Source organism: Xiphophorus couchianus, chromosome 3 (genome assembly GCF_001444195.1).
Source record: "Xiphophorus couchianus chromosome 3, X_couchianus-1.0, whole genome shotgun sequence".
In the NCBI taxonomy this organism is placed as follows: Eukaryota; Metazoa; Chordata; class Actinopteri; order Cyprinodontiformes; family Poeciliidae; genus Xiphophorus; species Xiphophorus couchianus.
Window position 1 is genome coordinate 18,043,505 of NC_040230.1, and position 24,212 is coordinate 18,067,716.

The 24,212-nt window shown below is 38.9% G+C and overlaps 1 protein-coding gene across 2 annotated transcripts; it reads right to left on the reverse strand.

Annotated features, from left to right (window-relative positions):
- Window positions 1-124: 124 nt before the first annotated feature.
- Window positions 125-23,780, reverse strand: rapgef5b (Rap guanine nucleotide exchange factor (GEF) 5b). 2 transcript variants are annotated; one of them, XM_028012594.1, is made up of 18 exons: window positions 23,411-23,780; window positions 19,317-19,456; window positions 18,620-18,720; window positions 10,796-10,874; window positions 10,469-10,613; window positions 10,298-10,395; window positions 7,466-7,496; window positions 7,198-7,276; window positions 5,917-6,066; window positions 5,396-5,493; window positions 4,467-4,589; window positions 4,192-4,370; window positions 3,926-4,016; window positions 3,771-3,821; window positions 3,443-3,530; window positions 3,244-3,308; window positions 3,104-3,158; window positions 125-2,320 (listed from the first exon to the last, which is right to left on the reverse strand). In XM_028012594.1, the coding sequence occupies exons 1-18, from the start codon at window positions 23,588-23,590 to the stop codon at window positions 2,202-2,204; spliced, it is 1,872 nt and encodes a 623-aa protein (XP_027868395.1). In that variant the 5' UTR covers window positions 23,591-23,780; the 3' UTR covers window positions 125-2,201. The 2 variants fall into 2 exon arrangements, with proteins under 2 accessions (XP_027868395.1, XP_027868396.1); XM_028012595.1 differs by lacking the exons at window positions 19,317-19,456; window positions 23,411-23,780 and adding an exon at window positions 17,676-17,821 and having other exon boundaries at window positions 18,620-18,729.
- Between the last annotated feature and the right edge of the window lie 432 nt (window positions 23,781-24,212).

Genomic DNA, 24,212 nt, shown 5'->3' on the forward strand with positions numbered 1-24,212 from the left:
TTGTTGGTTCTATTTTTAGCATTTTGTTCACATTTCTAGTCCTCAGAGAAATCAAACTAAAATATATATCAGCAGGTCAGAACTTTACAAATCTAGTGATTAGAAATCAGGCACAGAATCTCGGTCAGTGCGTGAAAAGGTTTTATTGCATGCACAGTTGACAGAGGTGGTCAGTTCATCATTGGACACGTAGAGCAGCGAACAAAAAGGATTAAACAAAAGCATGATAAATTATAAATCTGTAGAACACATGAAGAATTAAATAAATATCGATATGCAGTTTGAGCATGTATCCACAATATAAATACTCAACTGTACATGGTTGAATAAAAATGTAGAACTAGATAATGATAAAGCAGATTTATCTCATAATGATCACTGGATTGAAACTTAAAATATGCTAAGCAAAGGTTCTAGAAGTTATCCTGCAAGACACATTTTATGGTTTAAACTTGTACACTGCAATGAGAATGAACATTGCACAGGAAGAAATTTTACAGTTTTAATGCAGAAGTGCTGTCATTTCATTTTTGCTATTGCTTTCTATTTATGAGTAAATTTCAGTCTATTGCAACTCTGCAGCTTTTGTTTTCTTAGCTAAAGGAAATCTGACTAGTTTTCAATGAATTTCTTTGTTTTTTCTGGTATAACGAAGCTGATGCCAATTCCTGACTCCTTTGTTTGTCAACAATTCAATTTTTTCCAGAGCAGTAAAGTGCAACTACTGGTATGTTTAACATACTGGTAAAATACAGTATACTTTACATTCTTGAGCTTCCTACACAGCCTGCATTGAGTAAAGCCTTCTCTGATAAACAGAACTTGCCAATAACAAAAGTACTGCAAGGAAAGATGATGCACTGACAAAATATGCAACTGGAATATTAAAATGAAATATTTAACAATCATTGTCATAACATATACAATCTCAATCAGACATCTTTTTGTGTGTTAACTGAACAGTTTTACTCATGTAGCAATATTTCACTACAAGAATAGATTGCTGAGTTTGCAAACACCCCATGTGTGAGGAACTTGCCGTCTGTACTAATCTTTAGCTAACTCATCAAAAATCTGTAAGTATTAAACTCATTCATTAAGTGCTAAAAGCTTCTAAAACTCATTTAAAACAGATTTAGTGAATAACAATTATCACAGGAACTATTTTATTCTGTTGCATTCAAACTTTATACTGTATTTGCTTTTAAACTTCGATAGAATACAAACACATCATATTTGACCTTTGAACTATTAGAGAGCTGCTTTAATAATTAAGTCTATTGATCAACAACTGGGATATAGATTAATTTTAATCTTTATTCAGGAAATTTTATAGTGAGGATTTGGATGATCTTGAAGACATTGAAGAAAATTAAATGTTAGTTGTTCATGTTTTCATCAAGCAAAGAACCTTGAATTGCCTTTTTGCTAAAATGTGCTATGCAAATTAATAATGCATTTCTTCAGATCACTTTAAAAGTCCTCACTGGACTTTAGATCTGTTCAGAAGAACCCCCTATTCCCTGAAAGTCGTCTCTACATTTTTACAATATGGGAAGTATATAACTTTTGGTATGGTCAAAAAAAATTTCTAAATGCCTGTACATGTCAAAGTCTCTCACAGGAAAAATCTTGCCAGTTTAAAACTTATGAAGGAAAGAAAAAAATCATGGTTAGCTATTATTTTATTTTAAACAATTGCTGTCTCTTTTTATTCAACGGAACGATTACATGTTGTAGAAAAATAGTCATGTGAAAACAACCTCAGTCTTGAGTTAATATAACAGAAGTTTGATCATTTCGCTCTGTCAGTATAAAGGACTGATTTTTAGAAATATACTATATACTAGTATATTACCCCATAATGATGTCTTGATAAATGGCTGCCACTCAAGGCTTCTGCTGTTGTTGCAGTTCAGCCGCTGGCGCTGCAGCTTTCCTGTTGAGTAATAGTTGAATGAATCAGTCACGTGGTAGTGGATCCAAACTGTTTCTGCGGCCTTCCTCACATGCGTCTTTCACTGCTTGTTTAGGTCTCTGGTGACAGCCTCCTGATTGAGTTACTCCATCTTGTGTGTTTGAGTCAGAAACATGCATACCTCCAAGGATTACTGACCGAGTCCTGGGCACTACGAGCTGAGACAGTGATCGGTTGATCCTTGGCAATTCCACAGAGTGGGAAGAATAGAAAAAAGTCCTGTCTACGCACGAGGCTCCAGTCTGTGTGACAGTTCGAACAGAGTCTGCTGATTGTCGATGACATGAAGGTAATCAGTGTAGGCTCGAACCTCTGAGCTGCTCTTCTGGGCAATTCCATTTCCTAAAAGAAGAACATTATTTTACTTCTAAGCTGTGGTAGTATTACTCCACAAGTGTTCAAATGCTTGAAACACTATCCAAAAGTAATTAGAAATTGGAACAGAGTGAATAACTAGAACCAATCTCTTTGGTTTCCTTAGATTTTGGAATGATAAACTGAAGTTGACTGCAGAGTTTGAAAAGTATAGGTTCAGTTCAAATGCATCATTGGATTGAGTTAACTACTCTGTAATGTGCCTTGAGGTTTAAAGGCACATTCCTCTCCATGTTTATAGATGTTTCCCTGCTTTAACACACCTGATTCAGATGTCTGCAATTCGGTAAAAGCCTTTTACTCAGCCATCAATTGAAATCAGCTTTGCTGAAGCAGGAAAACATCTAAAACATGCAAGACGGTGTGACTTGAGGAAACACTGCTTTAGATCAATGGTTCTCAAACATTCTGTCACCACGTCTCATTGAAACTATAAATACCTTGTAGATCCATCAGCCAGAGGTTGGAGTAGGACAGAAATTGGAATCAGATATTTATTTTTTAATCAGCTCTGAGTGATCGGCAGCTCAAATGCTAAGTCAGATTTTCTTTTTTCTTTTAACATCAATTCTGTTAAAAGAATTGTTTTAACAATGAACCAGTGAATGTCTTGTATATAAAATTCAGCAATAGCTGATGTAAAAAAAACAAACAAACAAAAAAACACTGACGATTTAGATCTCACAGGTCTCATTGTGATTACCAGTTTAAAACATCACATCATGCGTAACAAGTGATCTGAATACTGACCCACGTGGTCTTGCTGACACTCTCGGATGAGTCTCGCCATGTCTGCTATCATGTGCTGGAGGATACAGATAGAGACTTTGATTAAGCATTTTCCATACTGTATGTTTCCTGTACATAAGATAAAAGACACCAAAACTTACCAACTTCTCAAAATTGACCAGATTATCATGAAATGTTTTGTTGCCTTCATGGATGAATGTGATGTCTAAAAGGGAAAAGATTTATATTTAGTGAAAAATTTGGGTGTAAAAATGGAATCGTCCAATTATTGTGACAACTCCCCGTTTTACCCCAATGTTAAGTATTTGGGATCCTGAAGCAGAAGAGTAAGGAACACACCTTTCAAGAGTAAAGGAAGAAACGGGATCTTGGGGGACTTCATCTTCTTGAAGGAGTCCCTGTATGCCTTGTGGTTCAGTGAGGGATCCTGTGAAGAAATGTTCAAAATCAGCAAAACTCTCCAGGGAAGGATGTGTGCAAGCAGACATTATTAGAAGTGAATTCTGGAAGGATTCGAAGCTAATGATCACATAAACCTGACATTCTTAGTGAAGTAAAACGTGTTTGGTTTTAGCTACTTGTATCCCCTGGTGCAGCATGGATTAACATCAACGCTCTGCTTTCAGGAGTGATAAGTAATATAACAATTATCTATGAGTAGACTCACTGTGACTGTCTCCAGCTCGGAAAACAGCTTCTTAAATTTACCAGGAATTTTCTGCAGGGACAGAAACATTGGTTATTATATTTTTTTTCCAGGTAGTTCAACTGCTGCTGCAAATAATAACAAATTAATGTCAGAAGGAAAAGAGGAAATCTAACCTCCCACGTCTGACTGAGGCGGCTTACAGCACCAGCATTCAGGCCCATAATAATGGCAAAGAAACTGTTGAGGTTCCTCTGTGCTTTACAGCTAGAAAAAAATAAAACAGAATTTTAAGGGTTATATTTCAAAATAATTAAACTAAGTGCAACCTAATGGTTTGCCACAAGAGGGCGTTGAATTCTCAATCAAATCAAGGCTACTGTTACAGCAAAGTAGTATTAAAAGGCAATCAGTAATTTTTTGGGGGTGAAAAGTGACTAACTGAGCAGCAATCTTGATGAACTTCTTGATGAGCTGGACCCTTTTGCAGAGCATCGGGCACAGCAGCACCTCAGTCATGACCCACAGCTGGACTTCATTGCATTGCTGCAGCAGCGTTTCTAATGGCATTGTGTAGCTACTGCAAACATGGCGGTTGAAGGTGAAGTAGATCAGTTCCTGCTGTAAGACAAAAAGAAAAAAAAAACTTTAACCAGGCTGAAGTAAGCTATTACAAAAGGTAACTATTTGAGCTTAAGGATGCAAATAGAGGCCAACCTCGTGCATCGAGTTGAAAATTGTCCAGTCAAAGTTGGTGAGTGCAACAGCCACATCCCATGTATTTAAAGTTAGCATGCGAGCCGTCCTCTGTTGCAACTCTGAGTTATCTGTAAATGGGTTCTGTAGAGGAAAAACACATGTAAGATGTTTTGTTATTTATTTGCCAAAGTCTGTTTAAAACATGTTTTTCTGGAAGAAACCAACATTCAGACAGAAACATTTTAACAACCCATTTTAGACACAAGGAGTCAGATTTTACAGAAGGAGGGTTTGATGTGAATTTATTATCCATTTGCTAAGATAAGTAGGTTGTAATTATGAAAGCACTTGTTTTCTTGTAGAATTACACAACAGAGTAATCAGTCAATAATTTGATTTCTGTAAACTTTCCAAATTGAGATAATGGTTTGGCAATCCTACCCATGATGGAGGTGCTCTGTATTATAGACTGACAAAAATGGTTCCCTATTATTTATCATATTAAGAACTAAAATGACCAAATGGAATATTTTGCAGTTAAATTTTTGTCTTCAGCTGTGGATCTTATTGAGGTTTTCTTAATGGTTGGTTGAGTCAATTTGCAAGTTTTATTTTCCTAGTTCATAGCCTACATGATTTTGTTTAAAAAATTTGTGGTGTTTTGTTCTACAGTGTTTCTTCTTATTTATATGTCTTCTTTGAAGGCTGTTTTACATTTCACTTTGTCTTTTGTGATCATTTATATTATTCTCTCAAAAGGCTCAGCTGGCATCTATAGAAATAAACTGATTTGAATTTATGTGATTTTAGGCATCCTATTTTTATTTTGTCTTTTATGTTTCTCTAATTTCAAACAATCTCCTCACTCCTTTTCTTGGACAAAATTCTCTCCCACTAAATCTGCTCCTGAGCCCCATCAAAGTCACAAATTACAATGCCGTTCCTACCAGGACTTCACCGAGGTCCTTCCTGCACACATGAAGCCTCCCCACTGGCCGTAAAGAATTGGAGAAAACTCTGTCCTGAGGCTGCAGGAGGAGTCTACCTGCAAAGAGGAAAACGCATTACAAACAGCAGAATGCCATTAAAAATGAGTCGGGTAGCCTGGAAGCATCTATCAGTGCTCAGAGATAAGACTCAGTGGCAGCCTCTGCTCCAAGGAAACCAGTTACTTCTGCCACAGAAAACAGATACTGGCCTGCAATGGATTGAACAAGGCAATGCAATTAACTCATCTTATTATCCACCATAGATGGGCTGAATAACTGATCATAAAATGCAATCAACGAAAACAAGTTCGTAATCTTTTATTGTACCTGCATGGTCTGCGTTTAAATATTATTCATAATGCAAAACAATTCTAGACAGCTTCATTTTTGCTCTAAGATGTTACTCTTTAGGTGAGATGTGTAGTCCCACTAGTCATCTGTGACGGTTGTGTGCTGTAAGAGATCAGAGTGGTGTTTACCTCCAGGATAAGTAATGGCCACAAGTATCAGTTCAGATGCAGGAACATCCATCCTCTCTGCCACTGCCTGCAACAGCTCCTGAGCAACCACCTCAGAGTGGACCTTCGCACTAAGATACGAGTCCATCGTGACGTACACACGGCAGAGAACTGGAAAAGAAGATGTAGCCATTTTTAATAAGTTTGAATATTACTGATTGTTTGTTTTTTTCAGTAACTCAATACATGAATTGAGATTAATAACACTGTCCTGTAAACTGTGGGTGTTTGATTTTGCATGGAGCATTGCTGCCATCTGTTGGATTTTTAGGGAACTGCTTGACTTTTATGTTATTTAGTCAATAAGTTTGTTTTGCTAGCAAAAACAAAAAACGTTTGTTTTGCTAGCGGTAGAGCAAATGAACAGATGTGTCTATTATGAACGCCACATTCCAGGTCAAGTTCTTCGAAGCAATGCCTGTAAGTAGCAGCTTATACGTCAACATGAGCGTTTATGTTAACAAAAGAGAAAAGAAGTAACTGTCTACTGAATTTGTTTACTTTAATAAGTTCTGGAAATTTGATTGTTTGCTATGTAATAAGCTAACTAGCAGGCTGCTAAGCTTTTCTTAGGCCGTTAGCGTTGCAGCTCAGTATTAAAATTGTTTATCCTTTTGAGGTAGCGTTGTTGTTGTACTTTTAATGTATGTAACTGAATGTAAAACACTTCTGCTGGCTGCTCTGAGCTCATCCTGAGTTGTTCGTGTTTTGGCAGTTTCACTCCATTTTATATGGAAATAAAGGAAGAAATAATTAATCCTGACTCGTGTGAAAGGAGTTTGGCTGAAGGATAGTTTTGGTACAAGACACCATAGTGAGACCATTATACTGACTAATGTTTTCAAGCCTTTAATTTGTGTTAAATATAATGTTCTACTTAAGAATTGATGAAAATGCATTTAAAATGAGAAAATCACAGGCTAATAAAAAGCATTTTTATTTTTATTCCAGAAATGTGGGCTTAATGAAAAGTTTAATACGTACTAATAGGTTATCAAAATGTACTTTTTACGTGATTAAAGAGTACATTGAGAGTTGATAAGCAAATCAACACTCAAATAAAAACTGATCCAAATGTGAAAAACATGGTAAGTCAGGAATTTGCATTTCCAAACATGTCATTCATTCCTTGGAAAGAACCCTATTGTTTCAAGCTCCCAGCTTAACGTTTCCTTTCATTCATTTTGAAAATAGCGTAATGATGGGAGGAATGTCCAAGAAGCGTCACCTTGCAGGACTTACCTTCCTTTTTCTCTCTCTGTGTGATCCTGGATCTGAGCCCATTCTCTTTCAAGCTCAATTGGTGGGAAAGAGCTCTACCCTAAAAAGCAAAATAAGGGAAGACCCATTGATTATAACGCATGTTAAGAATTTTACTTTGAGCAACAAAACAAAAAAATACTGGTTTTTATGGCCTTAACCCCAGATATGTTGTAGGGCAAACACAAAGTTCTGTTTTTTATGACAACTTGTCTCTTTTAAAAACATAAAACAGGAAATTCTCACTTACATTTCTGTGTGGCGAATCATCATCCACAGTGCTACAAAAGAATAAAAACAGAAGAGAAAACATGAAATGCACCAGCCGTCATAGCCACAAAAAGACTCACCGATCTGCTAATGACAACTAAACCCTATAAAGTCTATAATCAGGGTAAACAGGGTATATATTTATCCACAACATCCTCTGCAGCATTCAGTCCATTACTGGCATTCAGTGTCAAGTAGAGATTAAAGTGCTTAGCAGATTTTAGACATTCCAAAGTGATCTCTTCATTTCATCATCCTATTCTCATCGGTTAGTTCTGGTCGGCATGATATATAGCCCTGTGCCTGTGTTCATCGCTCAGCTTTCACGAGTTTTGCATCCCAATAGGCGTGCTGGCACAGAACCGGTCCTGAGGGATCCCTCCTCGGGGGCTAGCAGCAGTAGCCCTGTGCTAATGAAAAACCGGATTCCCTTTGTCACATCTAAACAGACCCCGCCTTACAAAAAGAGCAGAGTCACTGTGGATATCTATGACTTCACATGTCACATGAGGATACAGAATGCCAAGCACAAATTGGGTTTTGTTCTCACTGCGAGGTTTCCGAATCATATGACTTGAAGTTCAATTTGCACATAAAGTCCAGATGGAAGCTGATCAGGAGGCAGGTTGGGAGGAAGGGGCCTCCGTCTATAAAAAAATGACACCTTTTCACACAGCAGCAGATTGCCACAGCAGTGGGATTGGCTGAGCTTGTCCCCATCTGAGACAGGACTGATTGTGAAAAGCCCATAAATACAGGATTATGTCAGTGGGTAACACCCACACACACAGTCTAGCAGTATGAAGGGGTAGGAGTTGTGGGTTTCCCTTACAGGATATAAACATAATAAAGGCAGGCTGAGATACCAGCACCAACAGAAAAAGACTGAACTACACGGATGCAGATGTTCCCAGGGGAAAAACTCAGTTTGGTGGCTGAACAAAGGGGAAGAGGGAGATGGGCGGGGCAATAAGTTTGCTTACTCAGGGTTTGTTTAGAAACCAAAAGACAAACACTAAAATGATACAACAAAGCATCACTTTAGCATTTTAGTTTTTCATGCCTTTTCAACACATCAATCATGACCACATACTACATTAGTTAATCAGAATCACATTTTACATTTCCAACTTCTATTAGGACATCTTTAAAGATTTTAACATGTATAAAGTAGGTGAACTAACATGAAATTATACATGAACTATCTAACCTTTATTGACATTTTGATAATATATATATTCATGAATGTGCGCAGTCTTTGACATGAGCTTCTATGATGCAGGATTTTTTGGGGGGGAATGTAGTACTGGATAAAGCTAAGTTAATAACTGAAATCAACTGATTATTATCTGCACTATTTAGTCACCAATCAAGTGGAACATGGCAGAATTCAAAGGCACATCACTCCTAAGAGTAAAGTTTTATATGGCAGTGTCATAAATGAATAAATCTGGCATATTTTAATCGGTCACAGACCTGCAGCCTTTTATGTCAGACCCCTGCTAAGAGCAGCGTCTGTTGCTGTTAGTCTGCCATGATTAAAGTTTCTAAGCATTCCTTCAGGCTGACCTTTCCTGTCCAACAGCAAGATGTCTGGCTCTCACACTCGGACTCTGTAGTTGCTTGCTGGAGTTCCACAGTATATCTTCTTTTCTGCAACATTCTCTGTCTGAGGCCTGAGGGACTCTCTTGTCACTGCGCTAAAGAGAATCTTTCTGATGTGATTGGACACTTGCAAACAGTAATTTCTTTCTTCTTGAGAAAGAAAATGCTGTACGTGCCTTGAACAGTACTTTCACCTCTCAAAGGTTTTCTTATTTTGTCACATTATAACCACAAACCCCAACATATAACATATACTGTATAAAGGGAGACCAACACCAAGTCATTAACTTACCCATCTACACTAACGGAAATGGCGCAAATCTGCCACCACCATGTTTTATAGGTGGGATTACGAGTTTAGGGTGATTTTCAAAGCCCTGAATATTGATTTGCAAGTGTATCTTGCTTTTAAGTTAGACATACATTTATTCCTGATCTGTCTGCTGTGTTCCTTGATTCTCATGATGCTGGTTGTTCAAAATGTTCTTTAATAAACCACCGAGGCTTTACAGAACAGTTGGATTTATGAGATTCAGTTCCACACAGACTTTACTGTTTATGGATTAGGTATGCTTTGGAAACATTTGTTTACATTGGATTTTAATGTAGGTGTATTCAAGTAAACCTGTAACCTTTCCCTTTATAGCCACATTCTATGTTGGTCTGTAACACAAAAGCCCAATATTATACGTTAATGTAAATTTTCTTCAAGTTTGCATGATATAAAGACTTTTGCCAGACACAAATCTGTCATAAATGTCCACTCCACCCCCACCCCCCCAATGCCACACTCTGGAATAACTCAACAATTTTGTATTTGAGCCATGTCTGTTTTTTGGCAGCGGAGTGGAGAGACGATGTAGGCATTGCATTATTTCTATTGCCTTTTTATAGCTTATACTTTTCTCTTATGTGAGAACCACTTCTAGGCTCTCGTCGCTATTTCTTAAAACCAGAATTCCCTCTCTTTCTTCCATTCCAGATAAAGAGCAAAATGACCTTTAAATCGCCGAGAATAAAACCGCAGAGCACGGAAATTACTTTACAATTTCTGAATGGAGTCATTGATGAAAAGCTAAAAAGGGAGGCCTGGAGAGAAGAACTCTGTCTTTGTGTTCAAAAGTTCCTCTTAGACCACTAACTTGTGTCATTCCTACTGGATGTTATACACATGAAAATAAAAAAAAATCCAGATACAGTTACTTACTGTCTGCGTCTTAGCTGGTAGAATTTCTGCAACTCCATCACATCCTTCTCCAGGGCTGGGTGCTCATAAAGATCATCGAACACGTAACGGTACAAACTCTGGAAGCACAGTTGTCTGTCATCATTCCACATCTCATCTCACGTTCCACTCATTTCCACAGATATTTCCTACCTTGAGGAACACTTTCACATGTTCGTCCTCTCTCAGGAACTCCTTGCAGAGAGACATCCAATGCCACACCAGGTGCAGGACTTTCTGTTTCCTCTCCAGAACCTCTTTCATGTCCTCCTTAATTTTGTGCCGCTTGTTGCAATAGGTGCATACTGGTTAAGGATCAGATTTCCGTACATTCAATAAGACGATTCAATGGTGAGTGGAAGCTGAAGCACTATTGCTTTTCTTTAACACCCATTTTTCTGTTCGTAAATTTAATTTATGTCTGTTATTAGGAATAAATAATTGCAATGCTTCTGCAGAAATACCTCCATGCAAGGATATTGTCCCAGAAGAGCTTGGCATAAATCGCTGGTTGACATGAACACTGGGTATGTGAGTAGAAAGTCATCCAGAAGCATATCTGCAAAGACACATACATATTGATAAAGGTCATGAATGTGTATGTTTCAGTAGCAAATGTTCAGAGAGAATTTCCACTTTGAAAAAAAGTATGCTATTACAGGAAAACAGGCTTAAACGCTGCAGGAACACAGCCTCATTAATGCAGCAGTACGCTGAAGGGCAGGAACACTACCGACCCCGACAGCTGCATGATTAATATCTTCTGAACTGCTTATATTGCTAGGCTGCACTTATGATTCATATGGCCTCACTTTTTTTTCCATGTTCCACTTTAATACCACAAGGATAGCTCGTTCTTTACTGCCAAAAATCATTTAGAGATTGCTAAGCACAGGAAAACATGAAAAAACTTCTCTTTAGAGCAAAATTATTTGCCGTCAGTCTGAAGGAAATAAAAGTAAACAGAAATCTTCAAGCATATTTTACTCTGGCATGTTGAAAGAAGCCTTTACAGACATTATCTTCAGACTCTCATAATAGTTTATGCCATCTGCGTCAATGGAGATAAGCTAACAACGTGACGGTGTCAAATGATGTTTCTCAAGCTTGTGTTTTTATTTTTGCACTTGAAAAGAAACAATCTGATATAATTCATATCGGTCATCCTAATCTGCTTCAAGGTGCAAATTTTCTGCTCATTCATCTGTATGTGATTCATTCCAAGTCAAGCTAATTGTTCTGCTACTCAGTTTCTGTGTAATTAATGCAAAGTCAATACAGTGAACTGAATCAAACTGTGCAAAACTGAAGTGAACTGAATTAAAGGGAAAATACAGATTTTCAATAGTTCAATATTGTCATTCGATGTTAGCGCTGCAATCACAGATCAATTTCTTATGTATTTTGTTAGAAAGATTGCTCTTGTAAATATTTTTATATTGACATATAATTTCTCAACCTGGTACCCATTGTTTTTTTGTACAAAAAGTCAAAAATACATCCAGTTATCCATTTAACAACATTTTATTTCATATTGTAGGATCAGTCTTCTGCATACAGGCCTTAGACCAAGAATTGTAAATCACTTCCTTTAATTTCACCGCAGCTTCCAGAGTCTTTTGTGAGTGTTCCGGTCCAGCAGACTCACCGATATCATTATGTTAATCCGTTCAGAGCAGCTGTGCATACATAACTCCCCGCTTATGAGGGGGTTACTCTCTCACATGCATGCAGCAGTCATAAACAACACAGTGAAACAGCCTTAACAGAAAGTCTGAAAACAACAGCAGGGAACTAGAAACTACCTCACAAGCTGTAGCACTTTTACCCACGTAAAATCCTCTGTAATAGCTGGCACATTTAGGACTCTTTCTGGTATATTTACTAGCCTCCTGAAGATCAGTATGTCTTAGAGAGACCCATTTGTCTTTAGAAATGAAACGAAGTGTGGTTATAATGGCGTTCCCCCTTGTTTAGGCTCAGGGGTTGTGTTTAGAGGTAAGCTGTGAATTAGGATTTGGGATATACTAGTCGTGATTAGGGAAAATGTCTGGGTTAGGCATAAATCCAGTTACTGAAAGGAATTAAAGTCAATACAAAGTCTTAATATGGATAGAAATACAAGTATTGAATTGAATATACTTTATTAATCCTAGAGGGAAATTCACATTTCAGTAAAACCTGTCCAAAGAACAACATACAAACATAACGTGGGAGACAGGTGCCTGAGACTGCAGCCCAGGGGGGGGGCGTCACCTTTCATTAGATGAAATGACAATAAAGGAGGGATAGGTTGAGGAAGAAAAAACTTTGTCCAAGTAGACATAATTTAGGATTGCAAAATATACCTTTGCACATAAAGCAACAAATAGACAACAAAATAATCAGGGGCCAGCGAAGGGTGTAAGTTGGGGGGGACTATAGCCATGAAAAACTGCTTCTCTTGGCCCACTGGTGGTTAATTTTTGCTGGAAAATACTATGATCGTGTGTAAGTTATGCAAAAAAGGAGTGCACCTATCACCGAAACTATTCAAGCCTAAAATACCATCTCAGTCGTAAACAAGCTTCAGCAAGCACAGATATCCCCAACGGAAACGTCAGCTTCCACAGTCACATTTCTGAAGTTCTTCATCCTGAGAAGTTACATGAACGATTAACGGTTCCTGAAAAACATGACCAATACCAGAGGGTACGGCGGTCCGGGCCCATGCATTCAGGAAACGTTCTGACATGTACACATGCAGACTGTGTACATGTTAAGTGTTAATTTTGTGTATATAGTTAATACTAAAAAAAATTATTTGAAAAGTGTTTCTTCTGCCTGAATTTATTTAGTACATATTTGTAGTATTTTTGTTTTAGTCTTTAAAATGCCAGAATTTGTCTAACTTTATATTTTGTCTGATGATATAATTTCAAAATAATTAATCAGATTACATGATCAGTTGCTCTGTGCTGATCAATGCAAGCTATACAGTGAGCACAGCAATGTGTAGCTTTTTTAAATTTATTTATTTAACGGCAAACAAGAGCCTTTATCTTTGAATATGACAGTCATTCACCTAATGGGATTCCTTTTTGTCCTGTCTCAAAACACCACGGAGATCCTGTCATTACAGAAACGAATGATCTAGAACATGCTTCTGAGAGCTGGCTGCTCTGTGCAGCGAAGGAATCAATAACTGCATTTCAGATGAAGCCCAGGAAAAGCTGCAACTGTCCTGCATGGTACTTGTGAATGCAAAGGAAGGAAAGGAAAACTCTCTGCCTTTCACTCAGCTGTGGTTCATGTTTGGTTTCCCCTCAAACATGCCTCTGTGCTTTGAGAAAGAAGAAATTCTCAGCATTCTTAATGTTGTGAGCTGAGGATTTGCAAATAGTTGCTACAGTCATTGTGCTGCATGTGCAGGTCAGGACTCCTCAGTAAATCAGAGTTTGACTGAAAATAGAACTACCAGTAATTTGACCTAAGGAGTAAAACTTATATAATTATATATATTTATGACATGAGTGCGATAGGTTTTAACTGTTATCTAATTATTATTAGTTATTTAATAATTGCTTACAACTAAGAAAAACTCCAAATGAAGTTTCTATGATTAAGTAAATTACACAAAAGAACCAATAACAAGAAGGATTTTTAATGCAGAAATGTACGGTGGCCCTGAGGTGCAAACCATTTCAACGAATTGAAAAACACAACACCATTAATAACCAGTAATTATGTAATTTGTAATTGTGCTTCGTTAATGTTGTGTTTTTGTAATTTGTAATTAAACTTACTGTATGTTAATGTTGAAGTGGTTTGCACCTCAGGGCAACCGTAGAAATGACACATCATGACTGACAGTCTTAAAAGACAACTGACAGTCGTCGACACCCTTCACAATAAAAAGCTTATTGCTAAAGATGTACTATTTATTTCTTTATCTTTGTACATTATGCATATACACATAACCTGCATCTTAACTCGAGTCGAGCAAATCTCAATCTCGTTGTAATCTGTTGATGACAATGACAAATAAATCTTATCTTATCTTATTATCTTATCTTATGACGTAACCGGTAAAATCCGGTTTAGGATTTTCAAAAAAAAACATCCAGAAGTAGTTCATTATTTCTTGCGCGGCCCGGTACCAATTGGTCCGCGGCCCGGTGGTTGGGGACCACTGATTTAGAGGGTTCTCTGCTTTATGACTCCTGAACAATCCGGAGTGAAGCGCCCTACCTGGGCGAAATCAGCCATTTTTCACATGAAAATAGCATTTCAGTTGGAAATCAATCTCCCAGAGTGCGTAGAAAGAGTAAAGAAGTACTTTTTTTAACTCTTTTATCTAGGTTTTTTGAGGTCCAGTGTGAAGTTTCAACACTGAGTGACAATTTTGAGAGTCATGTCATCTGCTGATGTTGGTCCACTGTGTTTTATCAAGTCTATATTGAATACATTCATTTCTAGGACATGTCTCATTTAGCCCACAAGCTCCACAGAGAAGTGGATTTCCTTTGTACACCATGGCTTAGCACTTGTCCACACTGCCAGACTATCAATACCCACTGTGCGTGACTGGTCTTTAACCTTTCCTGACCTAAAACCGATAGATAATCTATGGAGTATTGTTAAAAGGAAGACAAGAAAAAACAGAGCCAGCAATGCAGATGTGCTGAAGTTGTATGCTCTTTAAAATTAACTGAAAAATGTCTCCTGATGTGAAATAAGTCTTTACAATATATGAGCATGTTACTGAAATAAATGAATTTTCTAATTGCCCCCACCACCACTCTGGAAGGCTGATGTGATTGGCTGGTGTAAATTGAGAAGGCGGGGTTTAATCAGTATATGGGTGGGCAGCTAGATGTAGCAGGAGAGCTGATGGGATGGCTGCCATTTTTGAAATCTGCTGTGTTGAACCAGACTTAATAGACCAGCTTTGTTGCTGTGCAGCCAAGGTTGGCTGACTTATTTTTTCACACCACACTTCTCAGCATAATCATATCCTAATTTACTAATATACACCTCCAATCATATAAAAATCAAGTCATTTTCCTCCATCTAAAAAAAGCAATATCAAACACAGCAACTTGGGGACTGTTCAAAGAAAAATGTATTTGAGTTTGATGACATCAGAACGCCTTAGTCTACCACGCTTCTGCAAAGCTCTGTGGATCAGCTTAGAAGTAGCATCAAAGGAACAACAACCTTTGCAAACAGGTACATATAGTTAGGGCCAGAAATATTTGGACAGTAACACAATTTTCGTGAGTTGGGCTCTGCATGCCACCGCATTGAATTTGAAATGAAACCTCTACAACAGAATTCAAGTGCAGATTGTAACGTTTAATTTAAAGGGTTGAACAAAAATATCTGATAGACAATGTAGGAATTGTACACATTTCTTTACAAACACTCCACATTTTAGGAGCTCAAAAGTAATTGGACAAATAAACATAACCCAAACAAAATAGTTTTTTTTCAATATTTTGTTGCGAATCCTTTGGAGGCAATCACTGCCTTAAGTCTGGAACCCATGGACATCACCAAACGCTGGGTTTCCTCCTCCTTAATGCTTTGCCAGGCCTTTACAGCCGCAGCCTTCAGGTCTTGCTTGTTTGTGGGTCTTTCTGTCCGAAGTCTGGATTTGAGCAAGTGAAATGCATTCTCAATTGGGTTAAGATCTGGTGATTGACTTGGCCATTGCAGAATGTTCCACTTTTTTGCACTCATGAACTCCTGGGTAGCTTTGGCTGTATGCTTGGGGTCATTGTCCATCTGTACTGTGAAGCGCCGTCCAATCAACTTTGCAGCATTTGGCTGAATCTGGGCTGAAAGTATATCCCGGTACACTTCAGAATTCATCCGGCTACTCTTGTCTGCTGTTATGTCATCAATAAACACAAGTGACCCAGTGCCATTGAAAGCCATGCATGCCCATGCCATCACGTTGCCTCCACCATGTTTTACAGAGGATGTGGTGTGCTTTGGATCATGTGCCGTTCCCTTTCTTCTCCAAACGTTTTTCTTCCCATCATTCTGGTACAGGTTGATCTTTGTCTCATCTGTCCATAGAATACTTTTCCAGAACTGGGCTGGCTTCTTGAGGTGTTTTTCGGCAAATTTAACTCTGGCCTGTCTATTTTTGGAATTGATGAATGGTTTGCATCTAGATGTGAACCCTTCGTATTTACTTTCATGGAGTCTTCTCTTTACTGTTGACTTAGAGACAGATACACCTACTTCCCTGAGAGTGTTCTGGACTTCAGTTGATGTTGTGAACAGGTTCTTCTTCACCAAAGAAAGTATGCGGCGATCATCCACCACCGTTGTCTTCCGTGGACACCCAGGCCTTTTTGAGTTCCCAAGCTCACCAGTGAATTCCTTTTTTCTCAGAATGTACCCGACTGTTGATTTTGCTACTCCAAGCATGTCTGCTATCTCTCTGATGGATTTTTTCTTTTTTTTCAGCCTCAGGATGTTCTGCTTCACCTCAATTGAGAGTTCCTTTGACCGCATGTTGTCTGGTCACAGCAACAGCTTCCAAATGCAAAACCACACACCTGGAATCAACCCCAGACCTTTTAACTACTTAATTGATTACAGGTTAATGAGGGAGACGCCTTCTGAGTTAATTGCAGCCCTTAAAGTCCATTGTCCAATTACTTTTGGTCCCTTGAAAAAGAGGAGGCTATGCATTACAGAGCTATGATTCCTAAACCCTTTCTCCGATTTGGATGTGGAAACTCTCATATTGCAGCTGGGAGTGTGCACTTTCAGCCCGTATTATATATATAATTGTATTTCTGAACATGTTTTTGTAAACAGCTAAAATAACAAAACTTGTGTCACTGTCCAAATATTTCTGGCCCTAACTGTACAGCCCAGCAGGAGTGAAACTACTAAACATCTCTGAGTAAAGACTAGCTGCTGTTCATGACTCCTCTGGTCTCTGGCTGCTTGACTTTGGGATTTGATTTTTAATCCATCTGGAGATGTTTACTTAATGATATCACAGAGCAATGGACCTATGATGAATTTAAGCCATTTATTTATGTAAGGATATGAGCAGTTTTATTTTTATTTTTTAAATGTAACTCCTTCCTCCATCTAAAACTGCATTCCTAGCACTACAGTGACATCAGTTTTACTCAGTTCTTCTGCTAATCATGATCTGAGCCTCCACTGATGACAGTTTCCTCTTTTAAGAGAAAATAAATCTTATTTTTTTTCTTCTTACTTGCTTTCTTTCTCTCTTTGTCTGACTATTGCACTGCTCTCAGTCATCGTCTCTCATTGAGCAAACATCTTCAGCTTCAGCAACAGAGGGTCTCTTCTGCCTTGGCAACAGTGTCACATTATCATGTACCTGCTGGGATGAGAGGAAATGTGTTGATTTGTCGCTGCTGCTGGGCTGGAGTTCATGTGGTGCGGTCCACTGCAGCCACGCTCAAAAGATATGAGGAAGTGTTGCATATTTCTCACTGGTTTAAAGATTTAATCCTGTGCTATTTTCTTTTCCAACAAAAAAAAGAATGAACTGACAGTAAAAACATAGCTGGTTAAAGGAGTCTGGATAGTAAGATTTCCAAAAACACAAAGTAGGAGAAAAAAAACGCTCTGAAGCCAAAAGAAAAATAAATTCTGTGCAGTGTTATTTTGGGGGATGGGGGATAAATTGACATCACAGGAGGCATAATTTAGCTGATCAGTTGGTTTCAGTAAGCATTGTGACATACAGACAGTTTGGAGTTTGAGTATTGAGGTTCAACCTTGTGTGCTTCATCAAGAGTCATGATAATAAAGAGCAGAAATACTAAGAGAAAACTTAAATTTGCTCTCATTAGTTCCCTTATGCCTTTTGTGATGTCACCGGAGGTATAGTAGCTTATTTCTAAAAAGATAGGTTTTATCTTAACAATTTGCATCAAAAAGGCAAAGCAAATAGGAAAACTGAATATAATGTGTTGTACCATAGTTGACAAGCTACTCTTCAGTGGGTTTGATCTAGCTTACAGAAAACTCAAGTGAGTAGCTTTAAAAAAAAACAGGCTGAACATTTGGAACATTTAGGCACTCGTGATCAACCCGATGATACTGCCTGGAGACAAACTGCAGCACCGGCTCATTATGGAGACCAGAAGGGGTAAAGGAAACTTCATTTCATATCATTTTTTTGTCCTTTTTTTCAGAAATCAGTAAATTTAACTCCTAGTGTTTGCAGCAGTAGATATTAAAATGCTTTTTCATACCCTGACATGACAAAGTAAGTTTAAAAGAAGAGAGGCAAAGTGTTAAAGTAAGGATCCTGACCTGACTCCTTCCCCTGCGTTGTTCTTCGGTCATCATCCAGCATCATGTCACCCAGCAGATGCTCCAGGATCTTCTCGGGGGTCCCTGACACCACCGCGTACCTGTCAGACACAACAGAGTCAGCGGAGGAGTCCCTGCCGATGGAGGACAGAGATCTGCTGCTGCTCCATTCCTCCTCTCCCTCTGTTCCCTCATCGTCTATGTAACGAAAGTAGGGGACGTCAAAGGTGGGCATCGTCTGCGGCTCTGCTCGACTGGTGCTGGTGCTGATGCTCTCCTCCAAGCCCTCCTCGTCCTCCTCGTCCTCCTCCTGCTCAACCAGGGCTGCATGCGGCAGCAGCAGCCTGCCGTCCTTCTGCAGGTTCAGGGGCTGAGGACGAGATCCCATCCCTGAAGAGTTGCCGTGCCCTCACCCCGGCTGCGCTTACTGCTGCGTGACACCTTCATGCATCCACCCGGGAGCGTTCACACCGAGGGATCCCCCTCAGTATGACTGGGAAGGCTGTCTCACAGCCCCATGCTGCTCATTTATATGTATTTAATGTTGTCATTTATGAGTGGAGAGCTGAGATGTGGGCACGCCTGAGTGAGTGTGTGAGCGACAGAGCCAGAGGAGGAGGCTGATGAGAGAAGGAGAGCTGAGAGAGAGGGAGAGAGAGAAACAGAGAAAGAGGAAGGAGGGAGTGGATAGGCTTACCTCCTGGTCTTTGCCTCTTCCCTTCCTCCTCCCCTCGACCATGCAGAGTGCGTTGGCTGCTCTGACAACACTCGACGGAGAACGAGCACATCGTGGCCCCGCTCCCTCACACACAAGCGGACTGCCTCGTCACTCTGTGGCTGGAGAGAGAAAAAAAAGAGGAGGGGGCTGAGTGTGTCATAAAGGAGATTCCCTTTTCTCCCTCTCACATAAATCACCTCTGATTTCCATCATAATACACTGTCAAAAGCAGCTCTGAAATAGAAAGAAAACGTCCACATATATCATTATTTGGTCCTTATCGCAGGAGCCCATTCAGGGATTAACATAAGTGAGTCACATATTTAAATTACTGATTTATGCACAGAGCCAATTAAATTATGGGGGATATCCAAGTAGGGAGTCTATTTGAAGCTGTCATTTGGTTATACTGTGCATACAAACAATGGTCTGGACTTGTGCTTAGGGTTTGATCCACACAGTAACTCCCCCAGTACAAACCTTCCAAGACATGATCATCCACCTATACCTTTTGGTTATTTTGCATTAACACACTCATATTTTCCCAACCAGTGTAAAAAAATAAAAGATTTTTGTTTTGACTATACAGCATTTATGAAACACTGCAGATGTTTCATCAAAAAAAGTTCAAAAACGTACAATTCCCACAACCCTGTCCATTTAAGCACCATTTACATATTGCCGCGGAGTAGCGCCCTGACCCCCCGACCTCCTTTTTTATGTTGTATTACTTTTTATTTTATTTATTGATTTGTTTCTGTGTGGTTCACTGTTCACTGTGTTTGTACAACTTACAAACACAAATCTTTCCAACTGTACTAAGATCTATATTTTATATGTTTTTACAAAGACCATCCCTTCATGTTTTATTCACATCTTTGAAACATTTCTCTTTTCTTATCAAGAAGGGTTCTCTTGCTAATGACAGGACGTTTCTGTAAACTTGTGATTAAAAGTTAATCATCTTCATGCAAAATGCAGCCATATTATTTTCTAATTCTTTGTCTTCTTTTCAGTCTTTTGCAGCCTCCACTTTGAGAAAAAACTGTTGTGCTTGCAGTAACACAATTCCTGATTGGATCTGGACAGTGCAGGACTCAGATCAGATATACTGGCCCTAATGAAGATTTCACTATATACACAATCATGCATCAGCTCCTTGCTTATACACCCCCTCCTTCAGTCGTCATCAGTCAATGAATCACCTCTGTTCATGCAATTAGCCAGAGCTGACAGGCTGGAAGTGGCTGCAGTTTGCAGCCCTAATTGTATTTTGTGGAGACAAATACATGGTCCTTCAGTAAAGCAGGATTTCCTGGCACAGTAACACTCAACCAGAGGACACAGAGACAAAAAGACTGCTGCAAAAACAGCAGGGATGTTCCCATGTGCACAGGATGGGATATTAACTTTAATACATGCTGGCAGCTTTTTGTGTGATTCATGACTTTGAGCGCATCTCATAAAGCTGTTCCAGCTGATCCCGATGTAACCAGCACACAGGCACAAAGAAAATGCCTCTTGTGTATTTTCGACCATAAAAGGGTGGAGCCGCAGCACTTCTGTTCACAGAATCTGAACCTGATGAAAGGATGATGATTAGCTTCCTGGTTCCAGTGAAATATACTCTGTATTTCCAGGCAGATCACCCAGGTGCTTTGCTTTTAGCCTTAATGCACAGCTTTTCTGACTCAAATCACGACACCAAAGCCAAAGTGTGGATGTCCCTTTCCCCCTCAGAATGAATTATTGATCTGACCATAGCTTCTCTGGGATAACTGTCTGTGTGCAGTGGGAGACAGACTCATAACACAAAAGACAAGCAACCAGATCCCCTGAGTCGGTGACTAAAATGCAACACAGGTCGAAAAGATCTTGAGTCAATGTTTCTAAAGAAGTCCTCCTATTAAGTATGATCTCCGGCTTATGCTCAAAGTCATGTTCTTTCATGTCTGGCATGTATGGTGTGAGGCCTGCAAAGTGTCAGTACTGTCAGAGTGCAGACGAGTCCAAATTCCCTCAGAAATAACAGCATGAGATGGCAAGAGGGTGAAGAGTAGCTTAGTTTCTCAAATAATGAAAACTGGCTCGCAAATTTAGAGTTTATTGTACATTTTACTATATTTACGCAAACAGAAGAGGTGGTATACAGCAAACAGAGGAGGTGGTATACAGCAAACAGAAGAGGTGCTATACAGCAAACAGAGGAGGTGGTATACAGCAAAGCATCAAACTTCACACTTTCAACTCAGACAAGCTCTAAAAAAGTACTTTTTAGCCTTCAGCACCCCTGTCAAATCCATCCATCAATTATCTTCAGCTTTTCCCGGATCTGGGTTCAGGAGAAAACAGAGCTCCTTCTTTTCTGAGAAACTCCTTTTTTTTTTAGAGAGTTTGATCTTCTAATAGATCGAACAAATATATTGTTGTATATTTGGCCATTCTGTTTCAACATGGAGTAAACTGATTTCTACGCTCCTTGATGTCTGATTTCACATACTTAAATGAATCACACATTATGCTGTACAGTATGTGTTGGGTGAATTCCAGCACCAGTTTGGATCACTTTGCAAACAAGAAACAGGATAATTTCATGTAATACTTTGATTTCTAGATTAGTTGATGTATTAAACTTGTGGTCAATTTTTTGTGATTTTCAATAGCATTTCAAATGTACACCATGCAACTACTGCTGGAGATTTAGCACAGTAAATAGAATGCCGAAGTTCTACATTGCTGACATTTGATCATACTGTGATTGGTGGTGGCTTAACGCAGGTGGTGAACTTTACTAAATGCTTAACAGATGAGAAGATCTGGCCTTGTTAGGGAGAAAAGGTCACAAATCTGACGCACGGGAACCCACCCAGAGACCACACAATGTACTGCCAGTACAGTCCAGCCAAAGACGTCAACCTTTCCTGCAATTGTCTAAAAGTCCAGCTAGCTGATACAGCTGGCAGGAAGGGTGAAGCTAAACCCACCAGAGCTTTGGCCAATCAGAGGGCTCTTGGGCTGATGTAATGTTTTTTTATTTTTCTAAGCACAGGCGGGTGAGACTGGACAGTGTGTGTGCACTTATGCTTTCAGAAGTAGCAGATGTTGTAAATGGATTGTGCCACAATCACCACCCATGTGTTTGTGGCACTTGAACACAAGGATGGTTTCTGTGTCTAACTTCATCGAAAGTTAGACGAAATGTTCTCACGGTAAATATACTAATTTGACAACATACATAGTTATACTTAATAAGTTAGAATGACATTAGAATATTCATTTATTTCAGTAACACCATTCCCTATGTGAAACATAGTTTTCTTTACACACAGACTGAAATTTGCAAGCTTTTATTTTTTTTAAATCCTGATAATCCTTCAACATTTTTGATGTTTAACATTCAAGATTTAAATATTACATCAGATTAAGAATTTATTTTTATTTATTTTTTACACAGTAATGTGGGCTCAATGAAAAGTATGCTTAAAACTTGTGCATAGATTTTGGCATTGTTTTCTAAAAGATATTAAAATATGCACATATATTCTGACTTACTTAACATGACTGCATGTATCAAGTAACCTCAATAGACTTCACTTTGAGTTAATGTCATAGTCATCTAGAGGAGCACAGAGGATAGTTTTAGTAAATAGTTTTTGTTTTAGATATTGAAAACAGACAATATGCATGTGGTCAAATTTTACTGTACAAGGTTGTTTATAATTGTGCAGTAATATTTCTCTGCTTCTGTTGAGTCCATTTCGTCCAACAAAACTTAATATATAGCTTTGAACCCTGCATTTTTTTTCACAAATATCTAGAAATATATCTTATAATATAGTTTTCCTTAAGTTATGTACTTAATTTGTATACATTTAGAAATTTCCCTCACTCAGGGACAATTAATGGAATATTCTGTGATATTCTATTCAAATACACTAACTAAATGAAAGCATACAGCATGCCGTCAGAGCTGTACAATATAATATTGACAGCTTGATTAATTATAGATACTACAGAGAAGTCAGATAAATGCTTGCAGTGAAAATCACAGATTTGGTCTTTGTGTATCTCACCTCAGATGTCTTCTCTGGACCCTTGCTGTGGCTTTGCAGGAACCGGCAGCCATCCTTCGCCAATCTCTGGACCATCTCCAGTCTGGACAGGTCCTCCTTGTCTTGCAGGATGCATTTGCTACCCTGCTGCAGTGCAGGGGACATAGAGAACATGTACTTGAGACCACAGTCCCACGACATTGTCAGCTAATGACCTGCTGGATTTAAAAGAAGTAAAACACCAAACACTGGTTTGTGTGAAAGTAGTCCAAATAAAGAAAAGCTATGTATGTCAGAGTTGTCTAAGTAAATCCCAGGTGCTGTGCACCTTGTTCAGATCTTTCTAAAAGACGTCCTCGGTTGGACTCCTTATGTGAGTCATGGGCTGGACTACGAGTGAAAGACACAGCCCCACTCTGTCAGTGTTGCACCTTCACCAAATGGGAGGGGAGTGGGTTTTGGAGAACAGAGGAAACATCTGGTGAGCCAGACAGCCCAGAAAAGGAAGTTTCGAAAACTCCCATGCAGGAGAGAGTCAGGACTGGGCAGGGTAACAGAAGGTCAAATGTTTTAAGGGTGGTGATGTATTAAGTATGGAATAGGTACAGGAGACAAAAGAACGTTATGATGTAGACACTATCAAATCAGGCCAGAGCTTTGTGGACTGTGGGGCTGAAAAACAATCAAAGTGGATTAAGCAAAGGAGAATATAACTTGTGTTGCTCCAGTAATTCTACCTCCTGTTAAAATACTGGCAAAGTTGCCTAGTAAATAAATAACATAAAATAAAATACAATCATAATTGAAGTCACAGCAGTTTTGC

Excerpts from the sequence above, each read along its gene's own strand:
- rapgef5b (XM_028012594.1), bottom strand. The coding sequence starts at position 23,590 with ATGTCGTGGGACTGTGGTCTCAAGTACATGTTCTCTATGTCCCCTGCA. Across the intron at positions 18,721-19,316 it reads GAAGAGGCAAAGACCAGGAG|GTACGCGGTGGTGTCAGGGA; the intron begins GTAAGCCTATCC and ends TGTGTCTGACAG. Across the intron at positions 10,396-10,468 it reads ATGTGAAAGTGTTCCTCAAG|AGTTTGTACCGTTACGTGTT; the intron begins GTAGGAAATATC and ends CTGTGCTTCCAG.